Here is a 24,228-nt window from a genome sequence, read left to right on the forward strand (position 1 = left end):
AATACACAGGTTTGAATGCGTGTGCTCTTTACAGACCCAAAGCTTAAATGACAATGCACTCTAAGTAAAATGTGGGGAAGATTGTAACCATTTTGTAACTGCATTTAGTTTAGTAACATGAAATATCAGTTATTCCCTAAGGTATTGTGTAGTTGTAGATCATAAACTTTTAGCTTAAATTAAACATCACAGCTGGTTGCCTTAATTTGATGCATTATAGCACAAATGTTTCAACAGCTTGACTAAAATGAACCATACTGCAAATTCAAAAGAAGAGCGAAGGTCAATGCACATGGTGTCTAGTGATTTGCAAATTTCCTTTATTTGGATATATTAAATGTATTTGGTGGAACTTATCTTAGAGGAATGGAATTTGACAGGGTAGAAAAGATTAGCAAAGGATGTTCAATCAGTTTCGCTTAAAAATACTATGGTATAATAAGGAAGTCCAAAATAGTATAGCTGTCTCAAATTTTCAGAAGGAAATTAAAACTATAATATCTTCTGGATTATTTCATACATGTTTATATAGAAATATGTATTTCATAAAATAATTCTAATTTCTAATCTGTTTATCCCATTCAACTTTATTGCTTTTTAAGAACAATGTCAGCATGGCTGCTTTCTCATCCACATTTAGGGGATTTCTTAGTTGAACAAGAGAAATCTAAGCATCTAGAGACATCTAATCTATAGCTGTGTTTCTAGCTGACCGAGAAAATGTGTCATTCTGTATTCCAAAAGGCCTGGAACACAAAGCAGATGCCATTGCTCCCTATTTATTCAGTGTGAGTCTAGTGTTAAGAATTCACATCTGTGTAATAGAAAACATTGACTTGAGCTACCACAAAGAAAATGAAGGTAGTCTGGGCACACTTAAAAATACAGTGTGTTTGATACTGAATACTAGAATTGAATTCTCTGTTGACTTTCTTTTTAATATGCACCCAAAATGCATACAGCTGGTAATTTATCTGTAACCATACTTGGTGTACATTCCTCTATACAAAGTTGAAAAACACAATCCAGCAGTTTTCACTCACCTAAGCAGTAGGTAATTCTAACTTGTATGTGCTTTAGGAGTTTGATACCAAAGATAATGACTTGTCCTTTGAGAAGCAAGTCCTATGGAGCCTTTAGATTGAAGAAATACTGGCAGAAATCTGTTGGTTCAGTTTGTATTGTTTTTTGTTTGGCTACTACCTTGCTTGTCTGCGACAGAAATTGGGGCTTGTGCTAGTGTTATTTCTTATAAGAAATGTATTCTTATATAAATTCAGATTTTTTGAAAATCCACTTAAGTTACTCTGTTTTTTCTTCACCAAATGACAAGGTTTTAATCATGCCTTTCTCATCATATGGTCTTCTGATCTAGATTATCAATGTTGCATCTGTGGTACCTGTGTGGATCTACTGAAATATCCCAGTTCATACAGCAACTCTTTATTTCAAAGCAAAGTCCATGCAAGTGTTGCTGCTGACAGGTTTTCTGCAGTTGGCAGCTAATGTTCTTGGTAGAATACCTTTATGTATTCAGTTAATAAGCAATGACTGTATCTCCTTCATTACCATCTTCCATGCTTCCCTGAATTTCCAGATACTTATTTTAATAATTTTTTTAAGCTTTTTTCTGTAACATTAAACCAGCTTTTTTTTTTGTGCTACTTCTATACTTTATTTCTGCTCGCCAATTTCTGTGCTCTTGCAAAACCAAGTATGGTTTTTCTTTTTCCCTAGATATGCATCTTATATGGAACTTAAGAAAACATTAAAAACAAATGATTAGATGATTAGCACTGTATAGCGCTAATAATTATTATTGGAATATGGAATAATTATTGGGAGACTAAATCCCTCTGACTCTAAAATGAAAGCCTCTATTTCTTAAATTTATCCTTCCACTTTAATGCTGATGTGGTATTAGGAATATGGTCCTTAAATTACTTCGTTACCTGTGTGAAATTAAGTATAAGGTTTTTTCCTGTTTTACACCTGAAACTCTGATGCTCATATAGCAATTTTGGTTGATAACACTTGGATTCACACTGTGGTGCCCAAGATCAAATGTGGTGCAAATTCAGTATTTATATCAACCTTAATTGGCTTCAACCTTTGTAGCTTCAAGACTTGTTGTCATAACATGAATTAATGACCTAAGGCATTGCTGCATTAAAACATTTTCATTTTGTTTCTTTCCACCATTTTAATCACAGAGAATTTAATTGAAAGTTACTGTGTTAATAAGAAATAAAAGGTACATTCATTAATTTAAGTAATTATTTGATTGACTTCAGTCTATAAAAGAGAAGTTTCATACCTGTAATAATATCTGCTAAATATTTATGTAAATAAAAATAAACAGACTTCTGTTCACTGGAATTAGTTTTTTTCACAAAGCACCTGTTCTTCAATCTCCTGGATGTTGTTTTCATAATATTTTTAAAAAATATCTTTCATTTCCTGCAACTTAATTTCTTGCACTTGTGTTTATTTTTTAAATGCCTCTACTTCTATGCTAATGCTTCAGGTTTTCCTTTAATTTAGTTTTACTTGACAAGTTGACAGCAACAATTGTTGCTCATTGGCTTTTAAAAATTTAATTCAGTTGGTGACAGTATGTTGTGCTGTGAATATGTAAATGTTATTTTAATCTGATGCTATAGAAAGTAAAGTGCCTTTCTCCTTTCTTTTGGTTTAAGGGCATGAATTTATCATACAGCCAAGTTTCGGAGGCTGAGGGCTTTGTCTTTTTTTTCCTTCTTTTTTTCTTCTTTTTTTTTTTTCCTTTTCTTTTCTCTCATTAAAGTTAGGCTTCTGGTCCTTACCTTGAAAATTGCATAAGTCTTCGAATACAATTGGCATTTGGGAGTCTTACAGAAATTAATATAAATTGGGTGCTTCCAGCATTTGAAAACTATTAAAAAAACCAAAACAAACCCCCAGGAAAACCAACCAACTAAAAAACCCCCAAATGAGTATGAGTATGTCATCTGTCAAATAAGGTGCTTTAGAAGTCTTGATGCAGGCGTGGATGCTTTGGAAAAATAGTGCTAGACTTCCTAATCAAGAAGAACAGTTTAGTTGACAGTAACTCATAAGAAATGAATTTTAATTCTTCAAAACCTGTCTCTGAGGCTAGGCATCAGAATTTTCTGTGCTGATCACAGGGAAATATGATTGAGAACATTCGTTTTTCAGTAATAGGGTAAGGTGATCACCAAATTCTTTTTAGTTACAAGATCAACACTAACATTATGTAGTCTTTGAAGTACAGGCAAGTCCATCAACCAGATATATGAATTTCAGTTTAATATAATCACTTTACAATGAAGAGAGCCGTGTTGTTCAAGAAGCTCTATCCCAAGGAGATATATAAAAGCTATTTCTAAAACAAATATCAAAACCCAAGGATATCCTATTATCACTTATTTCTGCCTCATGTTTTTAATAAGCCAGCTATTACACTGCTAAGTGAAAAATTCAAATCTGCTCTTTTTATGGGATAGAATTAAGGAGAAGTACCTAAATCATAATATTGTTTATGTGACTAAATTATGGAAATATAATTACAAAACCTTGAAGGAAAATGAAGGCTGAAAAATAAAGCACTCCCCTGGGAAGTACCGTAGTGAAGATTGCCTTCGTTTCTGTTTGTGTTCCTGCCGGCAGTGATAAAATTTCCAGTTACATGAGCTACCTTCCTGCTTCCCCCCCACCCCAGCCCCCGAAAGAGGGAGATATTAATCTTCTGATGAGAGTTTATTGCTTTTAATGTAGTCATTGTTTGTTATGCAGTTCAGATTTTGTTTCCTCTTTTCAGCCAAACACAAAAAGTATTTGCTTGTGAGCTAAATCCTTGGAATAACTTGTCTAAGCCTTGGAAATTTCCACCTTCCTGCCAGAAGTTGCTGCTGAGGGATGGAGGCCTTAGAAATCAATCAAAAAGGTGTATTTTATATGGATTATTTTTTGATAACACATTAAACATTTCTTTTTTAAAAAAGTTCCAGACAAAATAACTGGTAAGAAAAACACTAACTTAAAAAGTTGAACTTCAGCAAAGCTATTGCTGAGGGAAAACTATCCCTTTTGAGATACAGCAAAGGTTGCCCAGCGTTTTGTAAGGCTATTAATATTAAGGAACAAAAAAGAGGGAAATATGTTTATATGGTGGTGTTCAATTAAAAAACAAAATCAAACCTGAATTTAGAAAGCAGTGATCTTTTATAATACTAAAAATTCTGTCTACCACATACAAAACAAGTCTTCTGATAACTTAATACAATATAAATGATAAATACACACTTTTTTAATTGCGTTTCTTCTTTGAAACCTGATTCACTGCAGTATTTTGTGTGAACTAATGTCTGACCATACTTGATTTCCCATAAGTGCCAAAGCATTTTAAGGAACATGTTCCTACTACCCCATTGGTATGAAAGTGTTTCACAGTGGATTACAAGATCAAGGCAACTGATTTTGTGACATCCTGCACTGCATAAATAATACTTGTTCAAGTATGCAGAAAGATGTTAGTGTTTTTCTCCAGATTTTCCACAAATGTTCTTAATTTGATATTGCAGTGAAGTATTCTGTCATTTGTGCTTGTGACTAAAACATGCCGTTGTGTTCGTGGTTTGCATTTGCAAAAGAAGTCTAAAGGGTATGTGTGATTTTGAAGCTTCCTTTTTGGATAGGGAATGAAGTGATAAGCTGGATATGTTAACCTGCCAGATTGTAATGACACAGTACACTCGGGGAAATCAGAATTATTGTTCTTTGCAGAGTAGTATCCTGATACTACCACTCAGAACTGTAGAGATTCAGAGATGGATAAAGAAACCATCTGTGTAAAGCAGTCAGTTGAAACACAAGACCAGACATAACAGAGGGGAGTATATGAACTATGTGACCTGTACTGCAAGGCAATTTGGTAAGAATCATTGGTATAGAACATTGAATTTCTGGTGACTACCTTTTTGAACTACAAAATGGATGAAAATATAAGAGGAAAGGGCGCGTGAGAAGTATGGTACAGCACAACTCTCTCTCTCCCTTTTGACCTTGGATCTCTCATTATGTCCAGTTTAAAGATTTCCCTGGAAAGGTATCATCAAAGCCAATGCAATTTGGAGCATTTTTTTTTTCTGAGAATGTATTACTAAAAATGTATGTTAAATTAAATTTAAACTTGTTGGGCTTTTCCTAGAGGGCAAAAGAGATACTTACACTGTACTGAGCGTAACTTAAGTAGTTGAGACTGTTGTAATGCTGACATTACATTCATTTAAGATTCTTCAACATTTCTTTGGACCACTGCAACCAAATTTTCCAGAATTCTGGAAAATATAATACATGTGCAACTGGATTGTCTAATGGTGTCTTTGCAGCTAAAAGTGATTTAGACTGGAACTTCAGGAGTGGTTTTCTCTTTAAACTGGATTATATCAAGAACAGGAAGGTATAATGGTGCATGGCTTCCATCAATGGAAGGCACCACATGTTACCCACCATCAGAGAGATGGTCTTTTTCACTTATGTGAATATGCATATATATTTATCTATGTATTCAGCAAGAGTTTATAAAAAATTTATAATAGTGTCTTCCTGTCCTGTCAGCTCTGGACCATGTAGGGTCAGCATGCAGCATAGAGCTGTACTTTTTTCTTGCCATGATAAGCTAAGTTTCTAGAAATCAATACTAACTGGCTCCTAGGACATGACCTGTAGAGGACTCCATTTTACAGAAAGCATTCTTACCTGCCTCTGACTATTTTAAATGTGCTAGCTGTAGGGACGGCAAGTTAATGAAAAGGGTAGTCTTATTTTCTCTTCTGAGAACTTGTTAATGCAGGAGTGTGTATTGACAAGTAGCATTGACTATGTCCTCCATGTTTACCTATCTAACATCCTAGTCTGCTCAGCTTTCCTATGAAGTCTGAGCTGTGCAGGCTGCTCTGCTGAATGCAGAGGAATTCTGGAGGTGGGGAAGGTGTAAGAAAGTAGGGTGAAGACTAGTGCCATGCAGTGTGGTGGGGGATATACTCTTCTGCTATTAGTGTGACTGGAAAGTCTTGTATTCTAGATTGCATGGAGTCCCAGCTATAGAAACAGACCTAGCTGCAGCTTCACTGTTGGTTGCGGATGGAGAAACAGAAACATCCTATGTCAGGCAGTGGTTGGAAGATGAAGCAGAAAGTGAGGGGCATCACCCTTCCCTCTGGGGGATTGCTGACGTTGATTGAAATATCTAGGTGAACGTTTGTTATATAATATAAAGCAAATGTACGCAATCTGTAAGTTATTCTGTGATGGAGAGAATAACAAAGATGCTATGTGTTTGTGTTTCATGTGTCGGGATGTTCTAAGGCTATAAGAATATCAGTTCAAAGATAACTTCTGCAGTGAATTGAGTTCTGTTTTTGTCCTCCCTGTGACACCTTTACTTCTTCAGTAAGAACTCTGAAAAGGGTGCCAGCCCTGGCACTTTAGCAGCTAGTTGTTGTGATTGCCCCTGAAACTGAAGTTGTTGTGTAGAGAGACCTTGGATTTAAGAGTTGCAGGTATCAGAAACTGAAGTCTAATGGAAAGAGCAAAATCTCTCACTGGCAGAGAAAGAACAGAGGTTATTAGTCATTCTGTAGCAGGGAAAGAAAGGACCAGAAAAAGGTACAAATAAGGAAGGAACAGGTCTACTAGGAGAAAACATGAATGGAAAGAAAGGAATGCAAGAGGCAGTCATCTCAAATCTAGTGCAGATGAAAAGAGACAAGAGGAGATGAATTCAGCTGAACAGAACTGAGAATTTTGTCAGAAGTTCAGCTTTGTAGCGTTTGTGTCCTATTCTTAACTATTCTGATCATAATAAAGTTGCATGGCAATTTTGTCTGGCTTTTTTGTGGTGATGTTTTGGGTTTTTTTCCTTTACCCTGTGAAAATTCCTGTTTCATATCAGTGGAATAGACTGCACTATTGGGTCACTAACTAGGTAAGGATTACACATACTACACCAATCTAAGCCAGCAAAACTTCAGTGGTATCACCTGAGCCTCTGAGAAGACCAGCTGTTGGGCTAAAGGTGGTCTTCTGGACATATTTCTCTTAAACCCCAGTTTTGATATCCACTGACAAACTATTGATCTCTTAATATTGCTTGCTTCCTTTGCCGTGTGTGTTGTGTGTAAGTGCTTTGACTAGGTCTCTGCATGGTGTGGTTTCCTTCTATGTAGTAAAGTCTAGGTAGTGACCACCATCAGGACTGGTAAATAAATAAAACAGACAACTAATGGAACATTGTAGAACAGCAGGTAAAACTTTGCAGCTATATGGTGCTGAGCTGAATATATAGGATCAGAGCCATGGAAGATCTCTGCAGTGCCTCAGGAGAACAAGCTAAGACTAGGATAGAAATGAAACGCACTCAGAAGAACACAAATGAGGAAAATTCATCTGTTTGTAATGTCTACATTGTAGTCCCTGTGGTAGAATTGGAGACTTAAGCTGCCAAAAACAATTAAGTCTTTCACAGGTTGGGTGCAGTTTTGGCACTTCAAAAAATAGTCAGTGTCTTCACTTTTGCTTGTGTGCAGATTGTGATAGGAAAGCAAATGCTGTCTCTAAGTGATGCTAGAAAAGCCAGTGTGTACCGAATAAACTGAGCATCTCTTCTTAAAAATGTTGAATGCTGCATCACTTTTCAAGAAGCTTCCCATTCTTTTGACATAGTGGTGCTTGTGAATAACAAGTCAATCTTGTCTGCAGTATTTCTTGAACATATAGCTGGGATAACTTGAAACTTTAAGATGACCTACTTGAGAAATTCTGTGGAATTAAAACCAGCTATTTTTCTATAAAAGACAAGATACATCTACCACTTGTGATAATATCTATACTTTGATATTAGGTTTTTTCAAGTAATTCTGTTTTATTTTCTGCTTTTGTATTTCATGTTTTATGTAATTTGGAAATAGACATGTGATGGCCTACTGTAAATGTATTCTTGAATTCAGAGGAATGAGGCTTTTTGTTGCCATGAATGGAATAACGTGCCATACGTGCTCAAAATGTGAAAACTGGAAGACCTTTTGTGGTTAACAAATATGCAACAGTCTAAACTAGTTTGTCCATATACACCTGACTTTGGGAGTTCACTGATGTTCTGAGTTGTTGAGTCAGTTTAAGTTTCAAGAAGATACATAGGAAACTGGGAAACAAATGGATCGATGTCTTGATTAAAAAAAAAAAAAGCTTTAGTCAGATTTAAATTCTGCAAAACCCATTTAATGGTCAGTTTTATACCTTATTTGATTTTGTTAAATAATCACTAAACAAAAATGGGCTGTGCTTTTGCACAGCTTAGACTTAATGATTGTAGGTGCTGTTCATCTTGTGGTGATTCCTAAATCCACAGATAGCTTGCTAGTGGACACTGCAGGAAGTTTCTGGAGAAAACAGAAATCTGAACAAAGTAGCAGTAGTATAGTGTAGAGGCACAGGTTGTTACCCTACCCCAAGGTCTCACAAGTAAACTCGAAATTGCTTTTGCCACTAGTTTTTGGATGCACATTTAGAAGATCTCGTAGTGTCTCTTTTCATTTCTGTGTTAAAACACTCATTTCTTTAGCATGCTTTATAACTTTGGTTCAATTTGAAATCTTGAAAATTGATTGAGAGCTGCCATATATCTCCCAATTGAGTGCAAAGAGATGTAGGTTAAAATAAATTGTTTGGATTATTTTACATTAAACAGAGGTTTGTTGTTTTATTCTAAAAATGCTAACCAGTACTTAGTCCCTGGATAATGCTGTGCAGTTGCTAAATATTTATAACTCAAGATCAAACCATCCAGTGAGCTATTTGTTGTCAGTAGTAGTAGTAGTAGTTTTTGCAGAGACTTTTTTTTTTTTAAACATGACTTCATTGTGCATTGGTAAAATTACTCATGGACCACAACATTGACTTAGTACCTTTCACTGTATGTTGCCCATTAATTTTGATTACTGAAGCATAACCTTTTCCCCTCCCATCCACACCCCACCACCTAATCATATAAACTATAACCTTATCTGCCACATTAGTCATTGTTTTTGGTCTATTTTTTTTTTCCTATGTCTTTAAGCATTCCTGATTTTAAACTCTGGATTCTGGATCTTTGATATATAGTCAGGTTTGGGTTTGTATACAAAAATATGTATACAAGGCTTATTTTTCAACGTTGGTAGACTATTTTTATAATGCCCGGTTTGAGAATACGTACTGCTGTTAGACCATGTGGCAAACATTACTGAAATGTAATCACAGCGATGACTGTTTTCTTGGAGCTTACATTAGTTGGCTAGAAAGTTCGCCCTAGGATGGGCCATTTGATAGCTTTTGCTCATTTTTATTTTTTCTTAGCTCCTAGTACTATAAGCTTAACTGAAGAAGGAGGAAAAAATCTACACAAAGTATCTTGTCCTATTTAAGAAACAAGGAATTACTGGATGAAAAATAGCAGCAACCAGTTTTCTTGTCCATTGAAACAGTATAACAGTATAAACTGGGTGATTGGGAGACTGATATTTCAGAATGGATTTGGTTTAAACTTTTGAATATGAAATAAGAAAAACTGTACTGGATCGGTGCAAGGGTTTATTCAGCCCTTGAGCTGTCTGTGTCCAGTGGTGGCCACAAGCAGCCGCTTACAGAAAACTGGTATGTGAAAGCACGTGATATTTTCCTCAATGCTTTCCCAGTCCATCACTTTGCAGCTCAAGGGAGCTCCTGAACCGCTTCGTTACCTGTTTATTTGTTAGCCCCCAAAGGATCTCTGCTGCTCACTTGTCCAATCCAATTTTACAGCGTTTGTAGTTTTCTACCTCCATCTTTTAACATGCCTAGTTTGAAAGTGCTTTTGTTTCAAAGCTGTCTTTATTGGTTTATGCATACAGATTAGAAGGAGTCTCTGGTCTTTGACCAACAGACAGGATTCAGCTCTCCTGTATCTTTACAAGATACTACAGCATGTAGCATCTGTTGAGAAATGAGGCATCTTCCTCGGCAACGTTGGCTTATCTGAAAGCAGTGTTTACAAACAAATCCTTTTTTGATAGTAGGCACACATTATGAGCTGAAACAGCACTGGGGCAGCATTAAAGAACACTTGTAAAAAATTTCAGCAAAACAATTTTCTCAACAGTAGTGTACCAACAGGCTGATTATGAGCCAATAAAGGGGGCTTATTCTGTAGATTGAATTTATGTTATGGTATAAACTGACTATTAATGTTTCTCAAGTGCCATAAGTTCACCTTCATCTCTCTTTCATGTCTTGTTTTCTGAGGCAAAATTAGAATTTATTCTTCTTTTGTCTGAAAAAACTCTGTAAGATAGTATCAGGGTGTCTCCTTAGACTTGTATAATGCAATACCTAAGGTTTAATGAATATATGATAGTTTGGGTTGTTATTTCCCCTCTTCAAACAGTTTTATGTGACAACTGCTTATGGTCATGATTATAAGTTGTCTTTTTGGTTCCGTTATAGCAGTAATCTGGGGACCATAGCAGCATGTTTTGCTTATAATATATGTCAGTGGGAAATAGAGGTCTAGTCACCATTAACTTAAATTGTGAGAAATGGTATTTTTAAAAGGGAGAAAAAAAGATCTTTTTTCAATGCTCTTTTCTGAAGATCCTGTAATGCTTGTAGAAATAGTAAGAAAAAACTTATTTCAGATTCTTTGTGCATGTGCATCAGCCCAAAAACTAGAATGTAATGGTTACTTTCCTCGTACAGTATAAGAATTGTTAGTATCTTTTGCAGGTGCTTGGAAAAGTACAACTTTTATACAGTGATGAAAATATTTTGCTACATATTTCATTACTTTCATTTGAAATCAAAATGTCAGTGCTATAAATGCTTGACTAAATTCCAGTATCCCAATGATTTGCTGTAGAATTCGTAACAGTCACACAGCTTTCATGAAGTCAAATTCCCATCATTGGGAAAGCTTCTGAATTAATTAAGGAAATGTTTGAAAGAAGAAGAGATTGATATGCTTCTTTCCCATTTTGTTATGGGAATGTTACTGTGTCGTAGTCTGGCAAGTACTATCAAAAATAGGAAGGCTGGTTTGGATTGCTTTGCTTTGGTATTTTAAAAGTGAAAGCAAATTTTGTTGTCTGATCAAAACTATTCTGCTTTGAGAAAGCAGTACGAAGCTGCTGAACATTATTCATGAGCCTTGGTTAGATGTGCAAGAGTGTTTGGAACACTATGATAACGCATATTAAAGTGTATTGGTTTTGTCTTATCAAATTAAATATGATGTACTTTGTATTTAATTTTCAGTATCTCAGTTGAGTGAGTGGGTAAGAGTAGAGGACATGAATGATGAACCTAAATTCACAGTAAAAAGGTATCTTCTTTAATAAGTTTCCACTGTCAATTACTGGCAAAACCCATGCTGTGGCTTCCCTTGAGAGCAGGTTCAGAAAGGGTAAAAGTGCCTTGTGGTCCTTGCTTGTATAAATAATTGCCTAAGAAAAAGTCTTTGCAGTGTATCTGAGAGCCTGGTGTAGTAACTGAAACTTTTTCATGAGCGATATTGTTAAATCCTATTCTGTATATGTCTCCTCAGGCTTTTATTGAAGTTCCCTGTAATTCTCCATGCCCCACTTTCCCACACAGTCCCTAAACATCCCCTGGGCTCCTAAGTGTTGCCTGGGCTGAAGGCACCACACAGCTGTCTGCCAGCTCCCCATCTGGCTGACTTTGAGCTTGAAGCTCATGCTGAAGCCCCTTGCCAGCTTAGGTCCTTCGCATCTGTCCAGACAGTGATTTTCATGAAACTTACTGAAACACTGATTTTCTAACTCTGTTTCTTGGAGTAGTTAGAATTGGTCACTGTAATAAAAAATTATTACTGAGGAATAGGTGGGCAGGCAGTGTGATCGCTTCCAGTGCGTGCATATTCATACGTGGGCTGCGTATGAGCGCAGGACAAAAGCAAGCCCCACAGTTGTCCCGTTCTGGCAGTGCTAAACCCAAACTGATGGCTTTTATCCAAAACACTTGCCAAAATGTACAAATAATTTATTGAAAAACTGGCATAATGTCACAGGGGGAACAACTCAATGGCAGCTGCAGTTTGTTTTCAGTGTTGCTAGGTATATTTACAGTGCTACAGGGATCATACGGTGTTGATATCAGTGATGAAAATTGCAGCCTTATTTATCACAAAGACTGGTACGTGGTTTTGTTGATTTCCATGGTGGCAGCAATTATTTGATTTATATGATTTTTTTTTCTATTCATTTGATCAACAAATGATCAAAATCTGCCCCATGCAGCAGTTGGTGGGATATCTTGAAAATGACCCTTTGGTTGTGTTTGTCATATATACTTCTAATGCCACAATCATGAATCTCATTCCTCAGGACAGCAATCTGTAAAATTATTGTAAACACTTAGCTGTGTGAGGTTTAATTAATGCCAGAAGCCTTCAATAAACATCAGTTGCAATTTGGAACGTGCTGAGTTAATGATTCCTGCCCTCTTGTCTCATGCGCGTGCCATTAAATCTCTGTGCAAGGTGGCTGGCATGGACATTAATCACATCCCACGAATGTCCCTGCACGCACGGAGGAAAGGAAACCGCAAACCAACAGAAACATTTGACAGGCAACGCACTTAAACATCTCCACTTAGAGACCTAAAGGACAAAGTACGTAACGTTAGCATTTCCCATAGGAGGGAAGAAAACCATAACAAAAAGTTAAGAAGTGCCTTTGATTAACTTCAAAAGTTAATAGAATAACTTCCCTAAGTAAAGTGTGACATTAAATGTGTTGCAGAATCATCTGTTAGTTCTTGCTACAGGATTTTCATAATGCTATTCTTTTGTATTGTATTTGTTTAACCAGAGAGTTTTTCCTTCAATGAATGCTGATAATCACCAAAAAACCCATGGAAGAAGTTATGGAAAGAAAAAAACCCTTCCAAAACAGATGTTTTGAAACACTGATAAATTCTGTTCGTGTACCCATGCAGAACCTGGCAGCATTTAAAATCATGTGCGCCGTGAAAGTGATAAATGTGGTTGCTCTAAAAAGGGATAAAGGAAGAAAAAAACCTCAAGGTTGTAAACTGTGTGCTTTCTTTGTTTACCAAACTTGATAGGTTTGCATTCATTTTCATATTAGTTTTGTGTTGTGTGTCAGCACAACTTTGCCAACTGAATCATGAGCGTACCAACTAGAGGCGATGTTGCGGCTGTATATTTTAATGAAAGTAGAAGTGCAGGAATAATGTATCTAATCCATTTTGTCCTAATCTAGGTTCTCGGAAGAGTTAATTCTTGCTATGCTATGAGAAAAGCAGTGTGCTACTCCCATGAGAAAAAATACTTGAAATAAATATGTTTATATCCTTGTTTAGGGTTTAGGATAGTAATTTTCTAACTTGCAGTTGTTTCTAAAAAACCTGAACGCTGCTTTGCTTGGCTTATAAGCAATGTAATTAGAGACTTTACATGTCTCATCTCCATTTTCACCTAGTAAACTTATGAAAAGCACAACTTACAAGAAGTTGTCGTGGTTTTACCCCAGCCGGCAGCTAAGCACCACGCAGCCGCTCACTTGCTCCCCCCCCACATCGGGATGGGGGAGAGAATTGGAAAAGTTAAAGTGAGAAAACTCGTAGGTTGAGATAAAGACATTTTAATAGGTAAAGCAAAAGCCGCGCGCACAAGCAAAGCAAAGCAAGGAATTCATTCCCCACTTCCCATGGGCAGGCAGGTGTTCAGCCATCTCCAGGGAAGCAGGGCTCCATCACACGTAACGGTTACTTGGGAAGACAAACGCCATCACTCCGAACGCCGCCGCCCCCCCCCTTCTCTTCCCCCCAAGCTCCTTATAAGCTGAGCATGACGTCATATAGTATGGAATATGCCTTTGGTCAGTTTGGGTCACCTGTCCTGTCTGTGTCTCCTCCCAACTCCTTGTGCACCTCCAGCCATCCCGCTGGCAGGGCAGTGGGAGAAGCAGAAAAGGCCTTGGCCCTGTGTAAACACTGCTCAACAATAAGTCCATAGAACAAAAACATCTCTATATTATCAACACTGTCTCCAGCACAAATCCAAAACATATCCTCACACTAGCTACTATGAAGAAAATCAACCCTCTCAGCTAAAACCAGGACAGAAGTAAAACCTCGTTATTCTTGATGATCAAGTATTCTACAGCTGGTGGGTTAACAGTTGCTGTGTAAAAGAACAGTAACCAGTTTCACACCTTCAGTGGGGTTGTTTAATACTGTACGGTTAAGTAAATGAGAGACGTAATTGAAATGAATTTCACTGCCATATCTGTGATGTCCATTTAGAAAACAAGCTGAAATACTGTAAATTGAAGGTATGCAAGTTGGGTCTTTGAACCCGAATGTGTAGTCCTGCTTTGCAGTAATCTTGCACATAGTTGTACTGAATACTGTTTGCTTTTGTGGACTCTGAGAAAACAGCTGAGCCCAGAAATTCATACCTAAAATTAATGCTTTGAAGTTTAATGGTGTGAGGAAGACTGCTTTTGCGCATGGGACATAAGATCTGGACTGTGGATCTATGCAGCACTCCATAACTCAGCAGGTGGCTTCATGCATGACCTTGAAAAATAAATTACCTTTTGACTATTTTCCTTCAAATATTTGTAGGAAGATCAAGTCAATAGTGCTAATGTGTTTTTGCATTTTGCTGCTGTAAGGTTTAGTGTCCCTGTATCACAATTTCTGAGTTATCAAACTGGGATAATATTGTCTCCTGGGTTTGTCTATTGGGTGTCTTAGGTTTTGGAACAGGATTGTATTTGTCTGTGTGGTTCTAGAAGTGGTGTAGCAGTCATAATCCAAGGATATATGGGTTGAGCAAGAGCTAATTCTTTATTAGACTAGCTAGTATAAGACTTAGGATATCTTCTTGGACATTGAGATGCAGCCATAAAACAAATTAAGACTAATGACAATGCTTATTAAAAGTTCAAAACTGTACTTGCAGAGAGAATTTCTGCATGAATGACTACGCTTGATGTGTCAGCTTTTTGAAGGTTTTTGTGGCGGCACTGCTGCTTGAGTTTTTTCTTCTCTTTCAATAACTTTCTTGGGTTTTGAGTTTGTTGGGGGGGGTAAGATTGACATCGCTTGTTATGGCTATATTATTCATACAGTGTCACTATATAAATATTGTATTGCATTATTCAAAGCATGCATGGCCACGTCTGGGCCGTATATGACTGTGTGATTTGTAATTTTTTTTTATTTTAGAGATGTGATGACTAAAAAAGTTCCTTTATGCTTTCAGTGATGCGTGTACATAAACTTATGTCTTAAATAAGCATTGATTTATTGTGGGAAACATAATCAGCAAGGAAATGACTACTTTCTATACAGCTTTACTGAATGAGTGAATGACAGGAATCAACAATAACCAGGTATTGCTTTAAAATATAATTTATGAAGTGTAATACCACCTGGAAATGGAGTATTTTACTTTTTGTTGATGCAACCAATAAAACAGGAAATAATCAAAATACGTTTATTTTTTTTTAAAAAAACAAAACCCTGACCCAAGAACTACAATGTTATTTTAATATAGAATAAACAGCCATTATTTAATGCTATACCTTAAAGCATCTTCTAAAGATGCTTTTGAAAAATAAAGGTAAAAGCTTAGGTATGTTTGCAAAATCCTTATCCTGAAATTCTGCGGTGGTCTCATGTCCCTGTAAACATTTTATTTTAATTTTGCAATACATACACAAGTGGTAATGGTAATGTTTAGGATACAGTGTAGTCCAGTCAAATAAATGAGAGTCAAAAGATACAATTTTTAAGGCTCTTTTCCTGTCTCTGGTATTAGTCAACTCAGTGGACTAGGAAAATCACTTTTTTGTGTGTTTTCTGTTTCTGATTAGATAGCCTGTGCTCTCATAGCTTGGAGTCGTCTTTTTATTGGTAAGGTTGTACAGCATTCAGCAAAACAGATGACTTGTGGGGTTTTTTTTTTTTTCTTGTAGAGCTTGGGGATGAAAAGTTTAAGAGAATACTTGGGATTATCAGTATTTCAAAACTTTTTTTTTTTTAAATAATACTAATAACCCTCTCTGGCTAAGATCTAGTAAGCCTTTGCATTACTGTGAGCAAGGCTAGCTGGCATGGCTATTGTGGGGCTTGTATTTCTACTAAGATTAGAAATCTTCCTAAATATTATTCATCTTCAAAGAGCTATTATGAAGGGATTACATTTTTAGAAGCTGGGTTTTTTGTGTGGGGGTTGTGGGGTCTTTTGGTTTTTGGTTTGTTGGTTGTTTTTTTTTTTCCATTAAATGTATTCAGACTTGGCAATAACTAATTATTAAAGTATTACAAACTGCTTGGAGATAGGCTCGTCTTAGCCTTTCTTGATTGGATACTTTGACAGAAATCCAAGCAGAAGGGACATCATCTTTCATTGCAGATACCATACTTACCATATGCATAGGACTTTGCCTTTGTGATTTACAAAAAAAATTGCAATAACTGGAAAACTATTTTAGAATCACAGAATCATAGAATGGTTTGGGTTGGAAGGGACCTCAAAGATCATCTAGTTCCAACCCCCCTGCCATGGGCAGGGACACCCTCCACTAGACCAGGTTGCCCAAAGCCCCATCCAACCTGGCCTTGAACACTTCCAGGGATGGGGCCGCCACAACCTCTCTGGGCAACCTGTTCCCAGTACCTCACCACTCTCACAGTGAAGAATTTCTTTCTAACATCTAATCTAAATCGACCCTCCTTCAGCTTAAGGCCATTACCCCTTGTCCTGTCACTACACTCCCTCATAAACAGTCCCTCACCAGCTTTCCTGTAGGCCCCTTCAGGTACTGGTAAGCCGCAATTAGATCTCCCCCGAGCCATCTTTTCTCCAGGCTGAACAGCCCCAACTCTCTCAGCCTGTCCTCATAGGAGAGGTGCTCCAGCCCTCTGATCAGCTTCGTGGCCCCCCTCTGGACTCGCTCCAACAGCTCCATGTCTCTCCTGTACTCAGGGTCCCCAGAGCTGGACGCAGTACTCCAGGTGGGGTCTCACAAGAGCAGAGCAGAGGGGCAGGATCACCCCCCTCGACCTGCTGGTCACGCCTCTCTTGATGCAGCCCAGGACACGGTTGGCTTTCTGGGCTGCAAGCGCACACTGCCGGCTCATGTTGAGCTTCTCATCAGTCAACACCCCCAAGTCCTTCTCCTCGGGGCTGCTTTCAATCCATTCCTCGCCCAGCCTATAGTCATGCTTGGGATTGCGCCAACCCACGTGCAGGACCTTGCACTTGGCCTTGTTGAACTTCATGTGGTTTGCATGGGCCCACCTCTCCAGCCTGTCCAGGTCCCTCTGGATGGCATCCCTTCCCTCCAGCGTGTCGACCACACCACACAGCTTGGTGTCGTCGGCAAACTTGCTGAGGGTGCACTCGATCCCACTGTCCATGTCGCCGACAAAGATGTTGAACAGTGCCGGTCCCAGTACCGACCCCTGAGGAATGCCATTCGTCACCGTTCTCCACTTGGACGTTGAGCCGTTGACCACAACTCTTTGAGTACGACCATCCAGCCAATTCCTTATCCACCGCATGGTCCATCTATCAAATCCATGTCTCTCCAATTTAGAGACAAGGATGTTGTGTGGGACAGTGTCAAATGCCTTGCTCATGTCCAGGTAGATAGTATCAGCTGCCCTTCCCTTATCCACCAACGCTGTAACCCCATCATAGAAGGCCACCAAGTTTGTGAGGCACGATTTGCCCGTAGTAAAGCCGTGTTGGTTTGTATAAGAGTCCTGTGTGAAAACTATGAAGCGTTCACTGAAATTCCATGTTGTTTTGGTCTTTGTCACTTACAGTGATTTGGCAGAACTATAATCTCAATGAAACCTCTATTTGTGCATACTTGGGTGCATACCTGGGTGCATTCCCACCAAGTTCTCCCTTGTTTTTCTCCTGAACGATGGGCTAGTGGCCTTGTGGCTGATAGCACCCATTCACTGCTGAGACTCAGGAGTAAAGCCTCTAAATTTGTTGTGGCTTTTTAGCACCTTAGTTCTTAGTACTTTATCTGTTGCTTGTTGAACCATGCTATAGCTGTTTTCTTAGCCTGTGCTCGAGAGACAGCTGGGCTTTTTGCTGGGCTTCACAAAGTGTTTTCAAGTGTGATGCGATTCAGCTGTACCACAGCTGATCACTAGAGCTATGCAGTATATGTTATGCTTCCTTCCCAAACTGAGACTCAAACCAACAGGGACTCCATTTCTGTGGAAATAGCTGTCATATAGTCAATTCTGTAGCTTATCGTAGCCTGCAAATTAGATAGAATAGATGTTGGAGAGGAGTTTTTTTGTGGTACTTGTTATCCCTTTGCTCTCACTGCCTAACTGCTGCTGTTGATTAAGTTTAATCCCAAAGCACATCAGAATTAAAAGACTTTGCATTTTTATAAGTCTTCTGGAGGAAAGCTTTTCTCCCCCAGTTCTGTGGCAAACATAAGTCGTTATTTGCAGTGGGGTAAATGCCTGAAGCAAGGGAAATGATTGCAAGTAAGTTGTAAATCTGACTGCAGTGCTGATGCTGACAATCGTAGGCTGTTTAGGATGTATGCCGAGAGAAAACCCAAATGAAACAGATTTGTCTTCATAAAGTCATGCAATAATCTGTACAGACTATAGGAGAAAGAAGTTGAGTTATTTGAGTATAAAGAGATTTGAAGGCAAAAAGTTAAGTTGTGAGATTTTTTTTAAATCTAAGTAAGAATAAAGGAGAAACAGCTGTTAGAAAAAAATATTTAATATGTTATCGGCTAGACAAAATAAATTCCTTAGTGACAAAAGCCACAGCTGTACTGGCTAACAGACTTCTGATTCTGGCGTTACAGCTGGAACGGCAAGTTTTGCTGTTTGATTTAGTATGACCACTTAAGATAACTTTCAAGCATTTTCTTTTTGGAATTTGCAATCAAACAAAGCACCACAAGTGGTCACGGTGCTGTCAATGACAGGGAACTGGATAAGAGAATGGTGACAAAAAATAACTTTGACTTGTTCACAGCCAAAGCTAGGAAAATTGTTTTCATGCTCTCCTGTTCAGGAAGGAAGGAACATTGTAAAATGCCAGTCATATGTTTAAAGATGTATTAACCTATACTGACTCCCTAAATGTAAGTAGTCTGGTCGTAACTAGCTCTGCTTTTCCTTTAGTAGCTGTCTTTCAGTGGTGAAGACCAAGCCCATTTTTCACTTACTATTTTATCTTACGTTTCGCTTATCTATTTTATCTGTAATGTTTTTACATGCATGTGATCAGCTGATGCCTGTTATCTTCCTATTTCAGCACCTGTTGGTGACTTACTACAAATGTAATAATATATAAACATATACATATAAATAAGTATATAAACAATGACACTCTTGTACTAGAGGTAGTTTGAGATGTAAACTACATGTGAACTTATTCCCATGTGAAGGAATAGTTTTGTTGATCACCGTTTAATGCTTTTCACTAAGGCTGTTTGAAATACTTCAGTTAGTAATTTAAGCAACTGCAAATTATGGAGAAAATGTCCTTCCACATAGGGTTTTCTTTTTTAATCTATCTCTCCCCCAAACACACACACACACACGTGTGTATGTGAGAGGGAGAGTTTGCGATCAGTGTTGCTGGTGGTGTTGCTATGAGTTATCTGACTTAAAAATCACCAGCAGCTGCTCTTGCCTTTTCACTAATTAGAATGGACTTCGGGAATGAGAATTTTTCATGCTCTTCTCCCTGTCACCTTGCAAATGTACTCTTAATGCTATTTATTTTAATAAGAGGGAATAACAATAGACAGGAAAGGTAGGAAATGATGGTCATTTATGCTGTATCTTAAAAAGTCACCTAGAAGTTCTTTGATCCTAAAAAATCTAAAAATATTTTTAAAATAAATGATTTGGTCCCTTGGCATTTAGAGAGGCAAAGGCACCTGTTTTGTTTACCCTGAGGAGGAGAAGGAAGGATCTATTTGCAGTCTTTTTACTATCTAATATCTTATAGAAAAGGTGGAGCCGATTCCTCTCGGATACACACAATGAAAGGGCAGAAAGCAGGAGACAACTTAGCCTTCTGTGATTCTACGAAATAGCTCAAAAGAAAAATCGGGGCATTAAGGAAGCACCTTACACTGTGTTTTGACTTTCTCAAAAGCCTTACATCTCAATGTAGACTTACGAAAAAGCTTTTGGAAGCTTTGTGGTAGGTTAAGGAGAAGGTGTTAGGGTGCAGCATATGCCGTTAGTGGTATGAATACTTGTTCATGTATGGAAAAAGTCACTAATTATTCCATTTCAGTAGGAAGCCTCTGAAAGAAGATAAGTTTGGTGTTTTAAAATGGCAAGAAGGTCTCAAGGAAATTGCAAAGCTTAAAAAATTGCTTTAAAATGTTCCTTTGTAATAGTAACTGTCTGTAGGAGTGATGGCAATTGAAGGCTGCTATAGGAATATATGTCCAGGTAACTTATTTCTTTGTTACGAATTGATGTTAAAACATGCTGCTTGATTTGTAAAGATCTTTTATTTGGATGATTTGCTATAATTGAGAAAAGGAGACAGCTGTTGAGTTCCAAAATTCCTTTCCCAGTACCTGGGGGCCTAGAATTTTGTCAGTCTTTCCCATTCGTGTTAGTCAGCTTAATAATGTAAATAAAAAGGATTGCCTTCCTCTTCAGACTGCCTCTCGCTCAGTGCCCCAGGCAGCTGTGCTGGTGGCAGCACTGCTGGGCGGTTGTCTGCTCCAGTGCCAAAGACCGAAGGAACTGTGTGGACTCAGACACATCAACCAGCGTGCTAGGTAACACATCTGCAAAAGCAAAATTAATAGCTGGACATCGCTTCTTGTAAAGTGACTGTTCTTAGTAAAGTTTTGAAAAGGAAGTATTTGGTCAAAGGTGCAAATCTGCAAGGACTCTTTGTTCGTTGGAGAACATGACCTCCCTGCAGAGGGTTTGGGGTTGTACGTGGGAGCTGGGATCTGTCCGAAATGCTGTGCTGTACATGGATGGGAACAGGAAATCTATGGCCAAAAGCAGACAGTGTTGTAAATATCTAGCAAATGTTGTCAAATATTTACAATAGTTATTATGTAGTGAAATAAAGTGTCAGTTTATAGGGTTGTTTTGGTGTAGAGTAGGGTTACTAGCTATTTCTGTGTGAATAACAGCTACACTTTTACGGGATCACTTGCACTGAAGTTTTGCATTTAGCTTGCTTTGTATAGTGTGCTATACTTTATAGATCTAAAATTCACATTGCAGTGTAACTTTTTTTCCGGCACTTTGTCACATGAGTTCATTATAAAGTCTGTCTATTGATATAGTCAACGCAGCATGAAATTATATTTAAAGCGTCAGCTTCTCATTTTAAGAAGCATTTTTATATTGGCAAGAACATTTTATAGTGGTTTTTGATATCTAATACCTTTCACGTGACTAAAATTATTTCATAAACAAAGGTATGTCTTTTGGAACAGCTACTTTACTCTGGCGACAAGAAATCTAGAAATTAAGTAGTGCAAGTTACGGAAACATAACTGAGATGAAGTTGAATGACTATTAAGTGTAAGTAGCCTCTTCCAGGAGGATGCTGTTTTGTGACCTACCATAAGTCGTCTGCATTACTGCATGGGAAATATTTATCTCCATGATTTTAAACTTTTTGTGCTTTTCCTGCATCACTGGAAATAATAAGAATACAGTGTATTTTATCTTTTATTTAATAATTTTGAAAATAATTAAATTCATATTATGAAGGTGGTTTCACATCAGCACAATTGAAAACACTTTTTGTAAAGATAAGATACTACTTGTCAACATGGACGTCTCACTTCTGCTTCTTATAAAGATGATAATGTGGAGTCAGAACCTGGATGTGTTAGAAATGGATCTCACTGCATATAAGCAGTTCACAGAAAGAAATGCATTCTATTATTCCAGCCTTCCTAGCTTTCCCAATTAATTGGTTGCTTTAATGAAGATTGGGATTTCTTTGGGTTTTTTTTTCCCCAATTACTTCAAAATATGTGAATCCACAGAGAAAGTATGCAAATGTTACATTTGATCAGATACAAAGTTTAATACTGATTTTGGCCCAATCATAATGTTACTTGAACATTCCGTTTCTGTGAATATCGGGGTTCGTAACTAGAAAATTCATGGAGAAGCAGGTTTTCTGTCAGAAATGAGATTATCTTTGCTATGAATTCAGTTCTAACTCAGTAGTTACATCGGCAAGTTTGGGCACAAGTTGTCTCGTACCAGCGAAGTGATCAGTCTGACTTCTGCTTCCTGCCGCCACCACAACCCCACTGGATGTTTTAAGAGTTGAAATACTGGCAATAGGTTTATTTGTGTGTTGTCTTCTTCCTGCTGTTTACGTGCTTTTGGCCAAAATGGACTTAATGTAGTGATGTGCATCTTGCCTTGATATTAGTAACTTTTGATTTCTAAAATATCTAGAAGAGATCCTTATAAAGGAAAACAAAACTCAGACAATAGCTGAAAATAACATTTCTATGTCTTTATTTCAGTAAAAACTGAGATTCGTTCAACTTGAGATTCAATTAACTTGAAATTCAATTTACACAAATTCTGTTTTACTGTATGTAATACATACCTGTCACCTGTCAGTGACATTAAAACATACTTTTGTAGGTCTTAAGGAATTTGAGTCCAAGATAAGTATTTTGTATGGATACAGCTGAAAAATAAAACTGAATCAGTAGATAGGAAAACATAAATCAGTGCAGTAAAGGACTTTGTGTTCTCTGTTTGTGGAACTTTCCCCTCCTGTGTGCCTTTTCCTGCCTTATCCTGTGTATTTACAGTTGTTTCATCGTATGATTTTCTCGTGGAAAACAATATAGTGTATGTAAGGGCTTGATGAGGATCAACATTTCAACTTGGTGATGAGTTTCAAATGAAGTATCAAAATGCTTTTTTTTTGGTGAAGCATAATTGTGTCAAAGCAGCCGAATTTCTTTGTGCAAGCCTGTCCCAGAGATTCCATGTCACTCTTCCAAAAATGATTGAGGTACAGAGGGACAAGGATGGGAAAAGCAGAAGTCAGTACAATACCCAAAAAATATTTAGGCTTTGCTAACGTGTTTGCGTCAGGCAAGGGGGAAGTCATCTCAGCATTGTGATCTGTGGTGGATTTTGCATATTTCTTAAAAATGGTTTCTTTGCTCTTGGAATGGTGCTGGTGTTTGCAAGAGTCACTGCTGCTGCTTGGTGCTTTGTACCTGTATCTGCTCTAGAAGAAGATCGCTTTGCATCATGCTTCAGCGACATCCTTCTTGTGGACCCAGCTCTACCATGCAGTCAGACTTTGAGTCCACTGTCTAAGAGAAAGATAAGTTGAGAAAAGGAAATAACAGTAGGGAAAACAACCTCCCAACGAGAATAGTGCCATAATAAATCTATTTCTGAACAGCCGTCTGTGCATGAGTTTTGAACTTACCTGGGTATTTGTAGCTGCAAAGCCTAGTGAAGAAGAACATGACTCACCTAAGATATGTTATTTTGTTTTACAGGAAAAGGCTCAGTGCTTTCAGAAGGCTCTTGCTTCCCAAGCAGATAAATCCACACAGACAGAACTCATCGGCCATGATGTAAGTAGCTGTTCAAACAGTATATTTTTGTCATTTTTGTGGGTGTTCAGACTTATGTCAGCCTGTTTTACCTCTGCTGCTGTTGTGTCCATGCATTGATTCAGTGGGATTTACTGGAACACCATTCATCCTTTGCTCTTAAATGATTCTAAAATACATTCTGAAACATGGGAAGATAATTATAACTACCTGCCAGCATACCAATGCCCTATTAATTTTATGCTTTCCAAAGAGCCGAGAATTAGCATAAGTGAATGTGGAGGGATATGTATTAGTGGATTGTAATTTTTTCCCAGTATTCATTTACACATTTATTGACAATTTAATGAGGTTATTATGTTTATAATCGCCCTATGCTGTCCAAACAATTTTGTAAGGTAATGGAATAAATACAATTTTGCCAAGTGAGGTTAAAATTCTGTTTCCTGAAGAGCATCTGTTAGAATTTTTCCTTGAAGGTGAATTGACTGTATGTATCCTCAGGCAAGAACATGGTCAAGGAAGATTCCTTAACTGTAGATTATTTTTTTTCTTT

The 24,228-nt window shown here is 37.6% G+C and overlaps 1 protein-coding gene across 7 annotated transcripts in view; it reads left to right on the plus strand.

Annotated features, from left to right (window-relative positions):
- Positions 1-24,228, plus strand: part of CCSER1 (coiled-coil serine rich protein 1) — a 712,872-nt gene that overhangs the window by 416,031 nt on the left and 272,613 nt on the right. For all 7 annotated transcript variants that reach the window (XR_008577013.1, XM_054824857.1, XM_054824859.1 and 4 more), the window contains one exon: positions 23,616-23,693. Coding sequence is in view for 6 of the 7 variants with exons in the window: in XM_054824857.1 (XP_054680832.1) it covers positions 23,616-23,693 (78 nt within the window). In the remaining variant the exon portion in view is untranslated. The remainder of the gene's footprint in view (positions 1-23,615; positions 23,694-24,228) is intronic.

This window comes from Grus americana, chromosome 4, assembly GCF_028858705.1.
Source record: "Grus americana isolate bGruAme1 chromosome 4, bGruAme1.mat, whole genome shotgun sequence".
NCBI classification, from domain to species: domain Eukaryota; kingdom Metazoa; phylum Chordata; class Aves; order Gruiformes; family Gruidae; genus Grus; species Grus americana.